We start from the raw sequence: 21,160 nt of genomic DNA, 5'->3' as shown, positions 1-21,160 counted from the left end.
CCGCCACCGCCTCCCCTCAGCGCGCTGTCCGCCAGCGCGGCCGGCGGCAGCGTCGCCCCGCGGAGCGGTTCCGCAGGTAGGTTCCGCGGGGGAGGGGGGTGCGCGGCCCCGCGCTTCCCTTCCTGGCAGCCGGGGAAGGGGGCTGCCGGCCGGGGGGCGACCGGAGCTGAGGAAAGCTGAGGCGAAGGCAGGTGCCGGAGCTGGGGCTGCAGCCTGCCCCCCTCGCGGAGCTCGCTGCGGCGCTGGGGGCTCGCCTCGGCTCTCCGGCGCCTTTCCCTGGCCGGGGCTCCCGGCCGGCCCCTGCTGCACCCCCCGGCCCTCACAGCCTCCCCCGGCGCCCGGCGCGGTGCAGGCTGTTTACGGCAGGCAGCCTAGCAACCCCCGGCCATCTTCCCCCGCGGCAGCGCTCCCCGCCTGGCAGCGGCCGCCGAGGGGTTAACGGGCCGTCACGGCGTGTGCAAGCTGCCGGTGGTCACCTACCCCCCCGCCCTCCCCGCCGGCACTCCGGGCTGGGGTTTTCTTTTCACCAGTCCGCGGAATCGCGCCGGTTGTGAAACGGGTTTCTGCGGCTGGGATAGCGCCGGGCGAGGGGGAGCCGCCGCTCCTCTGGCTGGCGGGCGTGTGTCTGCGCTGTGTAAATTGGGGGTTAAAAGGCTCAGCCGGCACGTTTCCGTGCAAAGTGCGTTTTTGTGTTGCTGTACGGCCAGGCAGCCCCTTCCCTGGGAGTTTGCCTGGTTGGTGGGCGAAATACCCTTTCCGTGCTGCAGCTCGGCTTTTCTCTGCTGGTTTTTGTTGTCTCGTTAACTAATTGCCTATGACCAGACTCAGCTTTTCTGGTTTATTTATTTTGTTCTTCCCCCATGGTTTAATCCTTTTTCAGACTTCAGTTTTTCAGAGAGAAACGAGTGGGGGAAAAAAAATAATGCTGGGTGCCTGAGACGCCAGGGCGATGCCTTACAGCTCCCCGCTTCCCCGGCTTGGTCGCGCCTTTCGCTGGGAATTATCCTGGCAACAACTCCACAGTATCGGTGTGAGGGCATTTTTAGTATTGTCAAGGCAAAAACCGGGCAGACGTTGCGTTTCTTGTGAATCGGCTGTGAATCATTCTTGTCTGCCATGGAACGTGCGTTTTGTAAACTTACTAGTTTGGGCAAGTAAATTTCAAGCTACAGGTTGGTTGCAAAATGTTTATGTTTGCTAATTGTGACACATGACTGATTTCTCCTTTATTTATTTATTTTTTTCTCTGCTGACATGATTGAAACATACCTTCTGACGTGCAGACAAGCGAGCTCTGAACTTTGCCTTAATATTTTCCACATAAACACGTTTACGTTGGTAAGCCAAGTTTGTGTTATCACGAAGCAGCTTGGAGAGTGGTTTTCCCCATCTCCAGTGAGATGCATTACATGGGATTATGCAACACTTATGACCTTCCTAATTATTTAGTTTCCAAATGGCTAGGTTCTCTCTTCTCCAGGAATTTTCAGGTTTGATTGATTATAACATAAAGCTGTATTCACCGTGAATTATGCTTAATCTGTTATGTCATGCTTCTGTCAGGTAAATCTTTGACTTTTTCGGTATAACAGTAAAGGCTTTTCATGTTACCCCTAAGCAGATCTCAAGTACAAAGCAAGTAGCAGTAACTCCCAAGCAGAGTTTCCTTAGATACAGGAGTACAGCTGGCAACTTTAGTGATTGCTGCTTTTTTATAGTTGTAGCTTTTAAATTATTTTAAAAATATGAATGCCATCAAGAGCATGACCATTAAACTTTCCAGTAGAGAGAAAAGTCAGCTTTTTTCCTGCTCTTGCAATTTGCACTGTATCTCAATTCTGACTAGCTGTACTCTCTCACAATTCATGTCCTTAATTATCATTAAGGACTTAACAGCATACCTTGGTCTTTAACAGCCGATCTCTCTGTTACCCGAGTTCCCTGAATCCCTTGCTACATCAGTGGCATAATTGATAACTCAGCTGTGTGGTTGATTTAGATAACAGTCCAAGGGACACAAAGTAACAAAGCAACAGCTACATCTCAATAGTGGCGAACTCCCCATCTCCAGTCCTTGTTTGTGGCTACCTTGCAGCTATCTTGTTAAGAATCAGCAGTTGGTACAGTTCCCTGGTTGAGAAATCCAGACTCTGAGAGGGTTAAAACCATACCATGAGTGGGCTGAATACATCATGTTCATAGAGTCCTTTATTTTCAGCTATCTGAAGTCAGCATCCGCAAATGAAGATGAGAAATGGTATCTGTGTGTGTCACAAATCTCTCAAGATGTTCTGCTCTGCAACGCTTCTGTTGCCAGTGTTGTGAAAATGGTGACTTTTCCAGTCAATGAGGCAGTTGCCAAGGTGGCATCAGCTACAAGATCACAGCTTGTGGATTCTTCTGCTTTGACATTTTGCTCCTGGTAGTACCCTTTCTTCATGCATCTTTTAGCCCGAGCACTGCACTGAGGCTTTGGGCAAAGCACCTGTCATGGTCTTTGCCAATAAACTAGCAGAATAAGTGCATTTTGAGTTGTTGAAAAGCCCTGTTCTTAAAGGCAGACTGAAAGTAAAGGTTTTATCCTCAGAAGCTTTGCAACAATGTTAGCTTTCCTTTTGAAAGTTGGAAAGCTAGAAAAAGTAACAATCAGAAAATAAGCTATAGAACTGTAATGATTCGTGTGTTGATGGCAATCTTCTAAGGTAATCTTGGCCATCTGAAAGTTGCATGTTTCTAAGCTAATTACTTAAGTTTACTCTGCAGTCAGCTAGGAAAGGAAAGCCTTCAGAAGGCAATTCTTGGGCAATTTGTCTGAATGGGTAGTTGCATTATAAAAAAAAAAATCATAAATTATTCAGTGGCAAAATTAGATAATTTTTTTCTTGTCCTCTGATTTCTTAATACGTTTTCTTTGGAGTCCAACCATGCTGGGTGGTTTCTTAAAGGACTGCAAATTCTACTAATGGATGTAATAATTTGACAAGTGGTTAACCTCAAGGAAGCTATGCCTGTCTGTATACATTGAGTATGAGCATGTGGTGTCTTCAGGACTATGGCTGTAACTATGACCAGATGAATTTGAGTCCTAGGAAACATAACTAGAAGCCTTACAGCTCGGCTGATATGTCTGGAAACATTAGGGGTTAAATCTTTGCCTCTTTTAGATGGTGAAAGTTTTGCGAGGATCTTAAACAGGGCCAGAAATCCATCTGAAGGTGTCTGTATGGATAAGGTTGCTTCCCAGGTAGGGATTATGAATCACATCTTGACTTCTGCCATCAACATTTACCATCTTCTAAATGTGCAAATAAGGTGAATGGGGTGGGAGGCTCTATTTCTTTCAGACTTCAAGGGTGTAAAATTTTAGAGACTGAGACTGAAAAAACTGAGAAAATGTGGTCCTGTGGAGGTAGCAGGGGACAAGCATCAGGGTTTCAGGATTCCCTTCTTTTCTGAATAACTACGGATGCAAATACATTAGTGCATTGGTTAGAGCAGGAACGCACTTGAAATGAATGTTCTGATCATTTGCACTTACGGCACTTCAGTTTGCATCTCAGAGCACATAAACTAATTTTGTCTGGGATAAAACTGAGTCAGAAGAACTCCAGGAGCTCATTTAATGTACTCCAAGTGCTAATGCAAATTCAGTTTACAGGATGAGATTGGAAATAACTGGAAGTAAAAGCCACAAAAAAGTGCTGTGAAAGCTCTGCCCTTAGTGCCAGGTGTTTCACCCTACAGCTCTGCTCGTATCGGTAAGGTTTTGCACTGCTTGCTAGTGTAAACTTAGGAGATAGCATCTTGACAACTTGTTACCAATTTTTTAAATGTAACAATCTTTGGTATATATTTACAGAAAAGATACAAGGGAAAATATAAACATCATAGCGTGATGTTAAAAAAGTTGAGAGAAGGCATCAATGCATGTGTCCCTTGGATAACCACGGGAATAAATAGTGCCTTATTAATAGAAAATACTCATAAAGAAAGTAGGTTACTGAAATATATAGGTTTCTTAAATATCAGTTCTATAGAGATACAGTTCATGAAAGGCAAGCATAACATTAAAGAGCTTTTGTGCTTACCCATCCTGAAAACCCTTCAACAGGTACTTTTCTGACAGTAAATATTTCCTAAAATGAATGAAAATATTTTCTCAGCAATGATACATTAAGGTCTGTCAGTCTACTGCAGTGAAATGCCTAGAAATGTGTGTAAGGCTTTCCTGAAATTTACATTTTTATTTATTGGAAGATGAATGCTATAGGAACATCTTCATTAGTTGTGCTATTTCAGCACTTTGTGATTTCATCTCATATTGCTCAGGGGCATTTGTATGAAAGGAGAAATAAGTCTTCAAGTAACAAACGACTGCTGAAGTGTCTCTTGTTCATTCTTTGCAGAGTAAGGCGTGGTTCCCTGCTTGATATTGACAGGGAACGTGGGATAGACACATTGTGATCCCACTGATGTGTTTTGTTGCATAAAATGCAACAAGATATAAGATACAACAAATTATCTTGAATATTAATTCTTGCAGACATTTCCTGCCGGGAAGACAGAACAAAGTGAAACTCTTTAGAAAGAGTCCTGAAAGAAACAAATAGCAGCCCCAGGAGTACCGAACGAGGGAGCCAAAAAGCAGCATGGGAAAATAACCTGAAAGTGTGTGTGTGTGTCTGTGTAGGTGATTTGGCAATAACAATATATCCCTGCATAGAAGTTCTGTGGGATCAGGAGTGTGCGCTGTAGAGTTTGGGGAGTTAGACTTCCTGGAAGAGGGGAGGATCTAGACTAGCACAGCATATCGGTGAAAGGGGGAGTATAGGTCTTATGTTATTTTTGGCTGTGATTCAGTTGCCTTAATTTTGGTGTGAAAAAAGACATGCAAGCCTATGTTAATTGCTATAGTCTTTCTGGAGGGGGATTCACCTCTTTCGAAAATAGATCAGACGAAGGATCCTCCGGAGGTGGTGTGTTCCTTCTATTGACTATAAACAGAGCATCAGGTGACTATCTCAGATATCTAACTGGGGTTCCGGTGTTAAATGAGATGTGATTCATCTTGCTTTATTAAGGTAACTGAACTAAATGTCTTGGCACAATTCCTTCGGCTTGCAACAGAGGATGGAACTGACCAGTACACTTCAGGAGCCTACGAAGGTGCTCTAGCAGCACAAAACTATCCTAATATTTGAAGAGCAGGCAGCGTGCTTTGGAGTGGACATTCGAAGTGGAGCTCCTGGTCCAAGGGCAGCAGACCTGCCTGGTGAGCTGGAGAGAAAGGATGTCTTTTGCTGAGCTGTGTTTCTTGTTTCATTGCACTCTTAGGCCAAGTTTTAGTTGGCATTTATAGACATGAATATTTATAGAAACTAATTCTCTCTGTGGGCTCTTGGGTTTGCCAGCTGTGAAATGAAATGAAAGAATTATCTTTAATTTACTTTTGAAAACAGGGGCGGGTATACGATGCAGTAATTTTCTTCTCTTGCTATCTGAACAAGGGGCCTCTTGTGAACAGAAGGTACCACTTTACAGAACTGCATGGTGGTTTTGTGGTTGTGTGGGTGATGGAAACACATGGAAAAAGCACAACCAAGCATTTTTGATGATGAGAAAAGGTATTACTAGTTGCATAACTGAAACTCGAGCTGGTCAAGCTCCACAGCACAAGGACAGTTTATTTTCTAATGAAGTGGTTTCAATGGAACAGCTGTAGGGAAGAATTTGGCCTATGAAGTTTAATGATTAATTGCTGTTTAATTGCTAGCTGCCTCTGAGGACAGACACTTACCACCAAAAATGCTTCTTTCGCTCTGATCCTTGCAGCGCTGTTTCCTGTTCACTGCAGTTCTGATGTTTACCTGGCTAAAAATCATATCCCATGTATAAAAATTATATGTGGTGGAAACATCTGGTGCATGTTCCTAAACATCCTTCCAAAGTATAACGTGCGTGAGTTCAGCATGAGGAGTAAGTTCTTAGCTGATAGGAGTATGGATTTTTGGGGGATATTCACTGCCAGAATATCTAATGTTACTGAAGGGGATAAAACTGAGGGTAGAATAAGATGAGGCAGATCTGGGCTTTCCCCTCCTAAGTAACTCATCTCTGACCTCTGCAGTTTAATTGTCGAAGTCTCTCTGAACAGAGGTAGCGGTATCAGTTTACCACACTATATGTGTGCTCAGATTGCAAATCCTCCCTGTATTCAGTCCAGGTTATTGATACGAATATGCTTGGAGCTAAGACTGATTGAGGGTGACCACAGATCTTTAGGAGCTGCAGCTCTGAAACAGCTGCATTAAGCTCTTCAGTGACCCTGAAACAGGCCCTAACTTTCAAGCAATACTCACTTCTTTTCAGGAAGTTTGTCTTAAAACCCCCTGAAATTCTTCTAATTCTGCTAATTTTCAGTAGTTTGTAACAAACACGCTTTTGTTTGTGTCTGTGTGAATTATGCTGGTGTCAGATTTACAACTCTGCCACAGTGAGTCACCGCCTGTCCTGGTAACAGAAACAGAAAGTCCCAGTCCCTCTGTGGGTCTGTGCTTTTATGAAAGAGGGAGGTAAATATCCCAAATATTCTAAAGTCAACTTATCTGTATCCCGTTTCCAAAATTTGTCTGCTTTGCCAAAGGTTAGCTGGACTCAGCTTCCCCAGAGCTGGCAAGAGAGCTGCAGTGCTGCGTTAATGTTGCTGTGAACTGGTATTTCCACATATCACAATGCTGCGCAGCTGAGGCGTGTTGTGGGCTGAGGAGCAGCATAACCATGGTCGCTTACAGCTACAGGGGGTTGGCTGGAGAGGTGGGGTGACCTGACCGTGTTACTTGTGTTTCCAGCGCGGGCTCAGAAAGCAGCCATGCTGTCAAACATGCAGCCCTGCCTTATGTAAGAGGGCACGGGTAGAGAAGGATATTTGGTTTCCAAACTTTTTAATGAAAAAAGGTCTTGCCAGTATTTATTGGAGTGCCCACCACCTGTCTCTGTCTGCAGTGCTTTATACCGATTTTTCAATGACGTGAGTGAAGTCTTCATAATGTTCTTTCTGCTTTGTTTTCCTGACTAGACTCCAGAGCCTTCAAGGCAACAGTAACCCTGCTTTAAAATTCTGGGGGCTTGGGTGGGAAAGGGAGGGCTGGAGTTGGGGGGGTTTGGGGGGTTTTTAGTCTACTAAAGCACATGGATGACACACAACAGGTGAAGCATAAACCAGACTTGGTGCTTTCCTTTACAGAAAATTAGCTTTGGATTACACAACGTTTGACAGCACTCAGAAATGTAACGTGAACGAAATTCTTGTCTAAAAATCTGGGAGAAAAGATACTGCATTACCCAAGTCCAGCTGAGAGCTGAGTATGTTCATAAGTTCATTTCTCATACCATGTGATTTTTGTCTTACTCTTTTAGTTTCCACATGCATAATTTGGAAGTGTAGGTGAGTAGAGCATACTTCCAGATATATACAGTAGCTGGTCACCTAATGCAGTTAAACTGTACGCGATTTAATGATAGAATAAATGTCTGCTATTTGAAACTGTAGTTAGTTGTCTGAGAAGGAAACAATAGTGAAATGTCTCACTGTAGGTTTTGCCTTGGTTTGTTTGTTTGTTATTTGTTTGGGGTTTTTTTAAGAGTACTGATTTGATGTAGCCAGCTAAATTATTCTATATCCTCAAAAAATGGGATTTTGAAAGATCAAATCACATTCCTTTTTCTGTGTGAAAACTGGAGTTTTTTTCATTCACCTATAAATAGCAGTTTGTTTAGGTTTAGATTCTATGTACCATGTGCAAGTACATACACCTACAGCACTTATGTGCCACTGGCTCAAGCCAGGTATATGAGGAGTTGCCCTCGCAGAAGCTTCCCCAGCAAACAGCTTGGTCTGCGGGGCACCTTCTCCCCAGCGTGTCTGCACAGCCGTCGGTGTACCTGCTGTGCAGTGCTCCTTGCTATTCCAGTTTTGACAGTTTACTTTGACAATATGCCCCAACTGTTGAGTGATTAGCCATTGTCCATGTCTTTTTTTGAATTCTTAATCATTCTATGACCTGCTGGTTGATAGCCTCACGAGTGCATTGGTGCAGTGACTTTAACTGAGCCATTTCAGGCACTGTGAAACCAAGGACTGTGATACACTCTGTGGAGCTGATTCATATGAATTTCAATGTATGATACTGCATATTTGTCAGCACCCTGAATGCTTTGTATCTGGACTTTTGTGTCAGATTAAAAGACTAACATCTCACAGAAGCAGTACAATAATGTTGGTATTAACTATTTCATGCTGTTGAGCATGAGGTGCAACTGGTCTTGCTTCCTGCTGTTGATACTCAGACTTGTCATGGCTCCTCTTGTAGCTTCCACAGCAAAATACCAAGTGTGTAACAAAATACGAGTGATTTGCTGCCTCCATATGCCGCAGGGGTCTGCTTCTCACTGTGTACCCCAGCAGCACTTGCATGATCTCATGTAGATGGATGGCAATGTATCTTGGATTCCTCTTCTGGAACGTACAAGGTTGCCTGCTGTCTGACGGGCACAGCTAGCTGTCAGTGGGGTAGTCCCATAAAGATGAGCAGCTGCTGCTTGCTGAACCAGATGATGCCAAAGCGTTGGTAGTTAGAAAGCAGAGTATTCTGAACTTTGTTTTCAGCAAAGAGCCCTCCCTCTATGCACCAGAGGAAAGCCACCTCTTGTGTTCTGTTCCCTGTGAACTTCCAGAGATGAGCAAGCAACACTCAGGAATGAATATTACCTTTATTGTCATCTTACTAACCCTGCTCTCTAGGTATGGACCTGCTGACAGAAACACTACAAAACAGGTTTGCTTTTTTTCTGGCACGAGATGTGATTTGTTTTTACTAACACCACTTATTAGCCTGTGTTAGTAAAAACAAAGAAACCAAACAAAACTATAAACCCAAACAACAGAAAATGAAGGATTTTCTCATACCTTCTGTTCTACATCATGCTAGTATACCGTGCATTCCTACTCTGTTCTGACAATTAGACAAATACAATTAGACACAAAAGACAACAGTGTTGCAAACAAACTATTTTGTACTGTGTATGAAATTGACTTGTCAAGACCTTTTTTTCTATTTCATATATAGTTTTTGTAGTAGTATGTGTATATATATGTATATACTGTGTCCCTTTAAATTCAATCTTTGCTCAAGCTTTTTTTTTTTTCTAGAGTTGCTTCTCATCCTTTTGAAACAGGGGTAGTCATGCTGAACTAACAGCACCATCAAGTCTAATGGGCCTATATTTAGAGTGTCTAAAATAGAGAGTGACAACAAACATGATATTTGTGGGTTGCCCTGAAGGGCTGCAGTGTCCTGGTGTCACACTATGTTGCATAATCTCAATTGACTCTCCCAGACACTGGAAACGAGGAAAGACCAGTTGGATCATCCAAGGAATTTTCTGCCAGGGCAGGCTTGTTCCCTGTGATACCTCTTCCAGAGTACTGTTTTTTTGTCTGGCTTTAAATAATCAAGCAGGACTTCCCTAAACTGGGAGATAGCCTCACACTTTAAGGTTGCCTTTATAAGGGAGATCTTTTTAGATTGTTATATATAATGAAAATCCCTTTTTAAAATCTATTCCTTGGAAAGGTGCTGCTGATACAGCTTAGAAGTTATAAAGATGTTACATAGAAGTACAGTTATATAGAAGCTATTTAGACATATATATATATTGGTTGTTAGTTATATGGAAATACAAAGAAGGCTTGAACAGAAAACTGCTTTCTTGCTCAGTGTTCCTAATCTCCCTTTCCAGCCGACATTCAGCACAGGAAAATTTCTTTTCGCTCTTTCAGGGCTGCATCACTTCCTCAATAGTCCTTGTCTTCCTGATGCTTTCACAGTTGGATTCTGTGGTTTTTTCACTGCTCTGAATCTGTTCTCCCGTTTTGTGCGTACTCACAGCTCAGCTAGATGAATGCCTATCCTCTCTGTAGGCATACAGCCTCCAGTGAAGCATCTCTGTCTACAGAATCCAGTTTCTCCCTTGTCTTGAATGTAACTAGTGTTTGAGGGCTTGACTTCTTTCTTTCTTTGGTGGTGGTTTTTTTTTCTTTCCCCTCCCCCCAGCTTTCTTAGTATAAAATGAGTTTAACTGATGCTGGTTGATGGTAACTAATTATGCCCTCCATTTTCAGTGCAGATTTTTCACCTAACTTCTAGCATGAACTTTGTTGTAATTCAGAAGATAAAGCCCTGATTTCATCTGTGCAGTTGAAACCAGTCCTCAGGCATAGGAAGAATTATGCTGGCTCTCTTTTTACTAATGGAGGCAGGATCTGGTTTCGAGTTGTACGGTGAATATTTGTAAAGCAGTGATTTGTTGCAACACATACAGGCAGTGCTGGAATGTTAGTACCTGGCAGAACAGGATGGCGTTTCAAACAAGCCAGGATGTGTGTTTACTAGAAGAGTGTTTATCATCCGGCATAATATTCCAGTAAACTTACGATCGCTCACTCGCTTCCCTGTTTCTTTTGTCATTAGTTGTGGTTTAGAAGAAGGATAGATATGAACAAGCCTTTGTGATCTGGGTTCACCTCTTGATGGCTGTCTTCAGTGATGCCAGGCTGCAGTGACATAGTTGGTTCAAGGGTGATTAATTGTAGAATGTTATGCTTTTTATGTCAGTGAGATAACAAAAAACACACCTTGATAATCATCACAACAGCAAGTAAAGTACAATAGCTTTGGAGGGTTTGGTAAATGGAATACATGTGATTGGCTTGTCTGTGCACGATTTAGACAAGAACATATGAAAGCATCGATATCAGATGTGCAAACCAGGGTGCTCAGTGGGAGCTTTCTTCTGAAAAACATGTTCCTTGTATGATTCACTTTTTCAGGTTTGAAAGAAGCAGCCAGTTTTTAAACCCAGTTCTTCTCCATACTGTGGATTGGAATGTCACTTACTGTAGCATTGCGTTGTGCAGTAGTTGTGACTATTGCAAATTCACCATCCTGAAGCAAAGAAAAGCTGTGACACATGTAATGGTCAGGTGTGGAATTCTGGGATCAGGATGCTGCTTTGGAGTCCTGCCTCATGGAGGCCTTGAGAAGACAAGGAGTAGTGACGATCGTGCACCCACCCTTTCCTAAGGGGATGCTACCAACTTCCCTCCCCTGTACTGCATTTAGATTTCTTGTTGCCTATTGTTATTACCAACAGGATTTTGCTGAACAAGGAAAAAAATGATCTGTGAAGTGATTCTGAATTAATGGGACTTTCTTTTGGAAGTCAAGCCCTTAAATTAGTGTATTGCTTATTTTTTCTCCTATTTGTGCAATACTGATTAGGAAAAAAAGCCGAGATTTTAGAGATGCAAATGTTCTGCTAAACAATGCATGTTGCCCCCTCAGTGATCTTTTCCCAGTCTAGTTCTAAAGCACTGTTGCTCTATATGGTAAGAGAAGTGTTTGACTGATCTTTGCCTCAGTTTGAGTTGGAAGGCTGGTAGTTTGGGAAATTATCCTTCAAGATTTAATGCATGACTGGAGGCTTCAGTTACACTTTGAATGCATCATGGACCCACAGTGAGCTACATTTGTAGTCCTGAAATGTAGAGCTTCTACTTTCCTGATGTGACTGGAGATGTGAACTATCACTGCCAAACATTTTGTCTGGCATGCTTTCTTGGTTTCTGCCTGTTATACATTACTTCTAATTAAAAAAAAAAAAAAAAAAAAAAGATTCCCATTCTTTTCCTGTATTGCTGCTCTTTTATAGTGCCTTTCTACCTTTCTCAAATTTGGGAAGTACAAGGAATAGAGAAAGAGGCTGTACAATTTTCCTCCAGTATCAGGTTTTGAATCCCTCTAAACAGGATCTTGTCTGACCAGCTGTCATTAGGAGGCATCCAGAACCCATGAAGTATTTCCGAGGCATGGCCTTGGCAGAAGGAGAGAGACCATTGCCTTCTGAACTGCCTAAATACCCTGGTACTGCCTGCAGGAGAACATCTTTGGTGTTTTCCCTCTCTCCCTGTGTCTGTCTGGAAAACAGAGGAGCTTCTGTGGCAGGCAAATTGTGGCATAGAGAAAACAGCAGCTGTTGACCTTTCAGATAGTAGCGTTGACACAAATATTCCTGAGGGAGATGCTTATCACTTTCTTACCAACACATCCCCTGCAGGCTCTCTCCTCTTACTCTCAGGAAATGTGAGCTTCTAGCAAAGCTGGGATGTGTACTTGTGGTTGGGTTCTTGTGGCCTAGAGAAAATAAGGGCATTCCAGGTCACGTCAGCTGTAACGCTGCTGCTGCCACTGACCTGCAGTGTGGATTTAAACAGATCATATCTGTTGGAATAATTGGTTATGGCCATTAATTGGTGTGGCTGCACTGGGTCCTGTGCTCAGGGAGACCCTCACCCCTTTTCTGTCGTCCAGCATGCCAGATGGCTCTAGGCACTGTTACTACCACACTCTGCCTCACTCCATCTCTGTCTGAAGTTGCCAGGGGACAGCAGTAATGACCTACCTGGTAATGGCACAAAGTGGGTTTGACCAGGCTTGGAGGACAGAGCACTATCAAAGCTCTCGTTACCATACACTTAGGTGTAACCTGTAATGGGCAAAGCCATCCCTGCTTCCAGAGAGGCTGCAGGAGTTTCACAAAGGATGTCCCTTTGAGCCCTGGTTCTTCCTTACATATTGAGAGCTTTCATGCAAGTGAGCATGACGTGCACCAGGTAGCGACTGAGCTCCTTAAGCTACATCTATAGTCATGGAGTTTACATAAAGGCACATATGAATCAAAGTAGCTACAACCAGTATAAGGTCTAAAACCTGATGTTACCAGAGGTTTTCTTGGGGCAATTTGTAAGCTGGGGGAACTGTACACATGGAAAAAATAGGACTGACAATATTAAGAATGCAATAACTGAATAACCGAATATGACTTCATTCCTGTCATCATCTAGGTCATTCATAAGGTAATCTTAGCGCAGGCATTTAGGCCTGAGCCTAAATTCAGAAATAATAATAAAATCCAAATCCAGTTCCTTTATTTCATTGGGTTTCTCAAATTTTGGGGTTTTTTTCCTGTTGTTTGTCACTGGGGTTTGTTTTTGCTGTGGCACCCTGAAGTACTTGGGACTTTCTATTGATGCTTGAGAACCGATTTCCAGTTTGGAGTTTGTTTATTATTCAGGTCATGATGTGCTGATGGTCAGTGCTTGTTACACGCCAAGTTGAGAGGAAGAGCTGTGAGCTCTCTCTCACTTGGAGATTTGCCCAAGGCAGCAATCATTCCTCAGTTCATGCTACTTTGTTTTGTCTGTACAGGTTTGCCAAACACGTGATCAAGATAAAATTACATATTTTTCCTTGAGACTTTCCTGGTGTTAGTGAAACTTGATTGTTACAACAAAAGCCATGGTCAGAGGCTCATTTTTTACTGTCCCTTTGTCTTAGTTTCTTGTTCTGCTATGTGGAACTTAACAGCTTGTCTAGTTGTTTACTCTTCCATCGTCTCCTACAGTAACCAAATGCAAAGTACAGTAACCAACTAATGTTTAGGTCCCCAGGGTTTTAAGGGCATGTATAAGCAAGAAAACCAGTATCACTGTATGGATTATGGGATTTTTTTCCAGTGTGCTGCTGCCACGTAAGGCAATATACTTAGTCTATAAATTTAGCACAAACTTGCTATTGATGCTGCCTACATTTGCAAAACAAAACCTGAATTTAATCCGCTCAATTTTTATTCTATTTTTTTCTCCTTCTGTTTTTCCGTGCAACTGTAATCTCTGATTCTGGGCAGCAGTCATAAAGCCTACTGCAGCATGCATTATATGTATCTAACTTGAAGCAATTGGAGAAATTGCCCTTAGTGCTTAAAATGGTTAACTGTGCTAAGCTGTTTCTTTTAAACTGAGTTGAAATATACTGAGAAACAATGTTCGAGTTTGCCATCCAAACATGAGTAATTAAATACTTTAAATGGTATGTTTACAAAAACCGTTCCATACAGATACTTCTGAAGTGTCTCACAGCAGTGCTGTGAGCCGTTACTACTGCTGGTGTTTGTACTCATCTGGTGTGTAAAAGTCCCACCTAAAGAGAGGGCTAATTGTACAAGGTGCTGAGTGTGAGACTTCTGGCACAAGATAGTTGTGTCACATGTGGCTTGGCAAACTAAAGGGAGAGAGGTGGTGATACATCTTTTCATCTGTTGCTGGAGTAGAGTTGTACAAAGAAGAAATGCCTATGATCTCTGCCCTTTGGAGAACTGTAAATAACTGACACCCCCTTGTCACTCAGATTTACATGTCCCACTGTGAAACTGTAATGTAAAAAAGGGACACCTGAAGCAGAAATTTCAGCTTCTTAAAGAGTTTCATTGCCTCATGGTCAAGTCACTGCACTGGAATTGATGGTGGGGATCGTTGGGGTCAACATGCATGACATCTGCGTTGCCTTGTATTTACTGTGTAATAGTAACAAACAAACTTTTGATTCACAATTTTTTTACCAAAACTCTGATAAATTAGTTCACTTTTGTTTTTAACCAAATCAGCACCAAAAGTTTAATGCACATTAATAATACAAATCCAGAAGTAACAAAATCTAAACAGATCCAAATCCCGTTAATGTAGAAAGATGTAATGCTGGCCTGGCCTAGGAATATCTTGTTCCAAGAAAGGTGTTTCTGCCTCCTTTTGCTTGGGCTCTACAGCATAAACTTTTGCTTTAACTGTAGCTTACTTGGACTACAGAGGGTCCATTTGTTCCCTTAGTACTTGTAGGCTCTGAAATCTATTTCTTTAGGAATAGCCATGGATGTTTGAGAAGTCTGAAGGACAGGAAGAAAGATTTCAGAATTTACTTGCAGAATATTCAATGCAGTGTTGAAATAGCAGGTGTTGATTGCTTTGCTATGGAGAGGATTCGGGTTTATCCACAGTGTCAAATATGGAGCCTGGAGATGTACAAACGTACGAGTCTGGAGACGTGTACTTTTGTAGTAGTTCTGCAGATTCAGTTGTGTTAACTGAATACATGATGCTGTTGGTATTGTGCTGGGTAAGGCTCCTTGGTTCACAGTGGGGTTGGCTTAGGCTTTTTTCTAAGGAGGATTTTGGAAAGTGAAGAGAGGTGAAAAATAATGTGGGGGTGAAGTTGTATCCTTTCCACATAGTCTGCACAGGAGTTAGCTATACATGATTCATAATTCTGTACAGACATTTAGGTCGGGGGTGGGATTGATGCTTTTTTGTGAGAGCAGACAGAATGCAAAAGTCTGTCCTTTAAATATTTTTTTTTTTATCCTAATATATGCATCCTCAGAGTGCCTCTATTCTGAGCATCTCTGATATTATGATCTACTCAGGCTGACTTTCTTTCAGACTGCTTGTCTAAAAGTTGTGATAACCCTGATAAGTCAACACAATCTTTTATTTACCAAACTTGGGAAGTCTGTAGAAAATTCCAGCTGTGGGGAAGTTGTATAGCTGCAGTATGTGCTTTGTGCTGCACTGCACAGTGCTCTGATGCTTGTCTGGGTTCGTGGTTCTCACTGTCCATGTTAAGGTGTTATGTTTTGCTGTCTGGTACTGAGTGGATTTAGAAAAATAAGTTTGTCACAGGGCAGTAGGGTAAAAGAGCAAATTCATCCTGAAATAATAGTGTAATTTTCCCACATATTTGAACAACTCAGGCAGGCCATTTTCTTGCTGCTTTTCATGGGGCTTTTTCCCCTTGACATTTAAAGAAAAGGAGCTCTACTGCAGTCCCTGTGCATTAAGGGCAAAATAAACTGTTTTCTTTTTTCATTTCCTGCCATTTCATGATTCTGTCAGGACTTTTCCAGGAGAAAGGAGACGTCAGTATTCAGTTGTTTGGGAAAAGAAGGCTTGGTTACAGCTATTTAAACATGCCCAAAACAAACAGTTTAATTGGTCACAGAAGAAAGCAAGTTACCGAGGTCATCCTCTTCATCCCTCCTATGGTATCCAAGTGACCCTAAACATCTGATTATTCTTTTTTTCTTAGCTTGCCTCAATGTTTAGCTTTGTAGTTTCTGCTAATAGCACCCAAAATGGGTGCTGTGCGAGGCGGGCAAGGGTGTTTGCCCACACCACGTGAAGGAGTGGGAGTGGAGGAAAAGGGGATGAGGTTCAATGCAGCTGTTCCTCCAGCATTTGGGAATTGGTTGTGTAACAAGGGAAAGAGATGCAAGGTGACTGACTGGCTGTGGGATGGCCATAGGCTCTGGGAAGTCTACAGAGAGGGGCTCAATCTTCTGGCAAATTGCACTTCACCATCAGGATTGTCTTCAGGAATCCTTTTCTGCATTTGCAGAAAACTGTACATTTTCTGCTTGAAAAGATTAATCTTCATACAATGAACATGAACCCGTGAATTCTCTCTGGGTGTCAGGCTGGTTTGTGACTTCACACTTTTGAAATTTTCAGCTTTTTCATGCAGCTTTTATTTGCTGACCTGCCTTCAGCAGACTAACAACTTTGTGACCCTGAAGAGAATAATCATATTGGAAGCCATTTAATGATCTACTTCCTGCAGAAAATTCTTAAAGAGTGAATGCATTTAAATATCAGTCTGCTCTTTGGACCTAAATGTTGTTAATGTAGGGTAAAGAGAAGTCTCAGTGAAGTATTCGTTCTTGTACACCAACATGATTTCACTCCCAAAACCACCTTTAGTTAGGTGAGAGACAGCAGGCCAAGAGATGCCACTTCAAGCTCTTGAAAATAACCAAGTCTGAGTTTTAGTATTTTCTGGTACTTGAATACCATGGCAACAACAGCTTCAATGCTTGAGATAATAGGGGATGGAATTCACAGCTTCCCTAGGAGGAGGCAATAGTCCTCTTGAGAGTTTTTAAGTGGTCTGCAAATCTGAGGCAGTCATGGGTGCTTGTCAGGGGGAATTTCTCTCCCTGCACCTGATCTTCCCAGTTACTGGCCAACAACCAGAGCACTCTGCAGTGCCCCATTCCACCTAGCAGATTCCTAGATCTGTGTGGAGTAAGTCCTATTGGAGTGCATGCTAATTAAAGTTGCTGTGCATGTGAAAATATTTGCTGAGCAACAGCAAAATCATGCTTACCTCCAGACAAGATCTAAGACGCTGGTTTTTAAAATGAAAACGTGAAATTCCAGTCATGCGGGCAGAGTTGTAAGTGCAGCTAGCTGAGAGGGTCATCCCTTCATACCCAGATCATGGTGAGAATCATGGGCAACCCATCCCGGAACCAGCTTCATTAATATTACTGGTAATGAGCCATGCAGCTTATTGCTTGCCCTTGAGAAGGATCAGACATTTTAAGTAGCAAGGTGGGCAAGGACATGCTGATTGATGTCTTGGAGATGGGATTGAGTTACATCATAACCAAATTTGCTAAAACTGGGAGAATCTCCTCATCACCTCACTTGCTGGGGTTATGAGAAGCATGGCTCCCAGAATAAGGAATAAAACATTGTTTTTAGTGTTCGACTGTTGTAACATGAGGATGTCTGAAGACCCTCAGTACTTTAATCAAAGAGTTGCTCAAGTGTAGCCCTCCTGGATGCAGGTGACATTCCTGTTTCAAAGGTGGCAGTACTTTTGACAGTACTGTGCCTGTGGTATATAAATTGGTTTAGTATTCTGTATTATTAAAATGGTGGCACTCATTTCTCCCATTTAATTTTCTGAAAGACATAGTTTACTCCTTTCTTATCTTAACAGCACTTGAAAAGAAAAGGAAGGGCAAAGGAGGTGTTTTCCCTTAGCGGCTCATCTTCACCGTACCTCTTCCATTCTGCTTTCTCCTTACAATCCCCAAGTGAAGATGAGTAGCCTGCTGCGAATATGACGTCTCTGTCTAGTGTCATTGCCTCCCACCAGTCTGAGTGGGTGTCCTTCGCTGATGAGCTGCTCCTCCCTGTTACCCCCCAAGGTAAGCTATCTGATTTTCTTTGAACCTTGTGAGACCTTGTTTGAATTAGACCATCTGCTGTCATGTATCTAGCTTCACAGAGCTTGTCTTCTAAGTGGAAGCAGTATGTGCACAGGTATAATTATCTCCTGCTGTCCCTATATAATAGAATTTGGGCCAAAAATGTAAAATATTCTTTTAATGTGAGATTTCCTTAGCATAGGTCTATTACAGGGTTTGGATCTGTCCTTTGAGATTCAAGGCAGTATCCAACCAATCATAGAGGAAGTCGCACCTATTATAGTCGAGTGTAAAACTATACCCAGTGTTAGTCTAAATACTACCTTAGTTGAAGGAAATTTTTCTACCTACATTTAATGGAAAACTTTAGATATTTCAATAAAAAAACCCCATGAAGTAACGGTGAGTCCTACCTATCTTTCTATTTTGTCTCTATTTTAGGCAGTGCTGAGGAGCCTCTGGAGAAATGTTTTTCTTCCTCAGAAACCTCCTCAGAAGAGAACCACAACGTGGATGGAGAATGTCAAGACCTCTCCCACACAGAGCTAGAAGATGCAGCTGACCAACCCAAGGTGGATGCTGCTTTGCTTGGGAACCATGTGTGTCCCAGCACTGATCTGTCGTCATCCATCAGTGCTTGGGTTCAGTTTGAAGATGCACCATGGACCAGTGTTTCATCGACCAACACACAAGCAGGTGAGGCAAATGCATGAAAATGTCATTCCAGTAACATAACAGAATACAGTGAGAGGCTACAGGATGTTTTCCTTGCTCTTTGATTTCTGAAAAGCTGAACTTTGACTAGTTTGTACTGTATTTTAACACAATTGATGTTATCAGAGTTTCAAAAAGGGCTCATAATTTTGTTCTGGGTTGAACTTCTCTTTTCATGAAGAAAACGAAAGGCTTCTATGATTCATTCCACCTATGCCTTGACCCTGGAGACTGCCAAAATGCATTCATGGGAAAACAGCATAGTTGTGTTTTCAGTAGTGACATTTCTTACATGCAGGTATGAACAGCCATCTGAACAGTCTGAACCATGTTTGTCCCTCTAATCTGGAACGGAAAGAACGGTGATCACTGACCTCCGTGTTCATAGTCTTTATCTGCTCATAGTCCCCATGCGGTTTTTGCCAGAAGCTTAACGAGACTAACAACTAGTGTGCCAGTGCCCATCGGTACTTTCTGCTGTCCTTTCATGCTATGATTTAGCAGCTGGATAATTGCAAAGACAACTGAAATTAAGCCGAATTCCAGGACTGCATGCACTTTTCTTCAAATGTAAAAGTTCTTTCATATAATTTAAACACACATGCAAAGGCTCTGGCTTGCCTCTTCAGCTTATGCTAACAGATAATGAACTACATGAACTTCTAGCTTTTCTGTACAAACAGACTTCTGTCCCTCCTCACATCAGGCTACGAAGTAATTGCTCAAAAAAACATTAGTTTACTTTTTCATGTTTAAATTGAGATTTGCTCTTAATTCCACTTCATTACTAGTTATTAAAGTAGTTTAAAGAGTTGCAGCTTTACTCTGCTCACTGAGTCTATCAGATACTCCCCGTGACATGAACAGTACTTGTGTCAGAAAACTTGGATTGGTGGTTTTGGGTTGCGTTTTGGGTAAAACTGAGGAGTTTTCCATCTGCTCTTTTTATGGGTGCTACAGGCTAGTCTGAGATGGTGGTTAGACCTTTGTGCAGGAGAAGTGGGTGAATCTTCAAGCAGAAAGATGTTTCTCTTAAGATCTGCTTAACACCATCTTATCTTTATTGTTGGCTATTCTTCTAACTTGTAAATGTTACCGATCCTGGTGATGAGGAGAAAAGGAAGAGCACCTGTAACTAAATCTGTAAAACTGAGGTGCTCTACCTCTCTATTACTAAATTTAATCCTTACTTTTATTCATACAGCCACATACTTTTTCAAATGGAGCTGTTGGTTACTCTGACACTGTATGTTCTTCCTGATGTTGTGATGTCCTTGTTGACTGGAAAACTCTGAAGTGCACCTTCTTATTAAATGGGGGGAAAAATATTTTCTCAGCCTAAACAAAGCTAGTCATAACAAAGAGACTTCTGTAAAACTAATTTCACGGTCTATTACTTGATTTCCCATCCTTAAAGGGATGCGGCCCAGTCTTAAGGTATGTGCTTAGCAGAAGCACTGCCTCTTGGTTTCAGTCACAGGGGATGCTAGGTTGTAGGCAGAGGTCTAGGATATCCAAAAGAGGTGATCAGAGGAGTCTTTCCAAAAGCATTGCAGTTTTGAAGAAGACACTAATTTGTGCCAGCATAAAGTCTTGTCCTAAGTGATCCGTGCCACTGTGGGAGTATTTACACACTAACTTCTAACATCTGACTGAGATTCTTGGAGGAGGATGGTTCCCCCGGCAGCCAGATCAGGATGTACTCCATGTAATTCTTGTGTAGGAGGCTGTTACTCTCTAACTACACAGGAACCCTAAGGAGGTGATGGTGATGTTGATACTTTAAAATCCTTGTTTATGAGTTAGTCCCGCTCCTGTTCTGGACCCTGTATTAAAAATGGCCAGATCATTGCAACTGACAGCCTCTAAAGGGGAGGTGGTGGGGCAGAAGAGGTGACAGCTTTTTGTCTCTGGCCCTCTACTCTAAGGGATATTTGACAGCAAAAGGTAGGATAAACTTCAGCCTTCTTGTTCTCAATTAATCCACAGGCCATGTCTTTTTTTCTGTGGGTGGCAGCAAAGCTGGAGACTTTGTATTATAACCACAACACACTGACACGCGCAGTGGAAAGCCTGTGGTGACAGCAGTTATTCATTTTCAGTAGCAAAGAGCCCACATAAGAACAACAGCAAATAGCCAGATGTGGAGGCGAAGAGTATGAAGGCCAAGTACAGACAGACAGATTGGTGTGTGAGAAGGATGGAGACATTTGAAATCTGTTTCCTGTGCAGGCAGCTGTGAAGAGCAATGTCCTGACGGCTCAGCATCCCCGGCCGTGTTCCTGTTGGGGCTCCCACACTGTTAGGAAATCATCTGTCTCTCTGTCCATGCTGAAGCAGCTGCACTGCTGACTAGATAATTACCCAGGCTGATGGCCAGGCTGCCTGGAAACACATTTTGAAAAGGGCTTGCGAAGTGGCATTTCCAGAGTGCTGTGAGACTGGAGAGGATGGGGCCTAGAAGAGAGATGTGCTGTCTTACTCTGACCTTAAGGCTAAAGTA

General features: G+C 42.5%; 1 protein-coding gene across 3 annotated transcripts in view; it reads left to right on the top strand.

Annotated features, from left to right (window-relative positions):
- The window catches only part of STON2 (stonin 2), a 79,255-nt gene continuing 58,095 nt past the window's right edge, over positions 1-21,160 (top strand). Inside the window, exons 1-4 of one of the 3 annotated variants that reach the window (XM_037395436.1) lie at positions 47-76; positions 7,244-7,362; positions 17,733-17,943; positions 18,385-18,639. In XM_037395436.1, coding sequence (XP_037251333.1) covers positions 17,856-17,943; positions 18,385-18,639 — 343 coding nt within the window. In that variant the 5' untranslated portion in view covers positions 47-76; positions 7,244-7,362; positions 17,733-17,855. Of the gene's footprint in view, positions 77-1,316; positions 1,339-7,243; positions 7,363-17,732; positions 17,944-18,384; positions 18,640-21,160 lie in introns of those variants that run through there. The other 2 variants (XM_037395435.1, XM_037395437.1) reach the window with 2 other exon arrangements.

The sequence above is a fragment of the Falco rusticolus genome, chromosome 7, assembly GCF_015220075.1.
Source record: "Falco rusticolus isolate bFalRus1 chromosome 7, bFalRus1.pri, whole genome shotgun sequence".
NCBI lineage: Eukaryota > Metazoa > Chordata > Aves > Falconiformes > Falconidae > Falco > Falco rusticolus.
The sequence above is the reverse complement of the archived record's forward strand: the minus strand, read 5'-3'. Positions and strand labels throughout refer to the sequence as shown.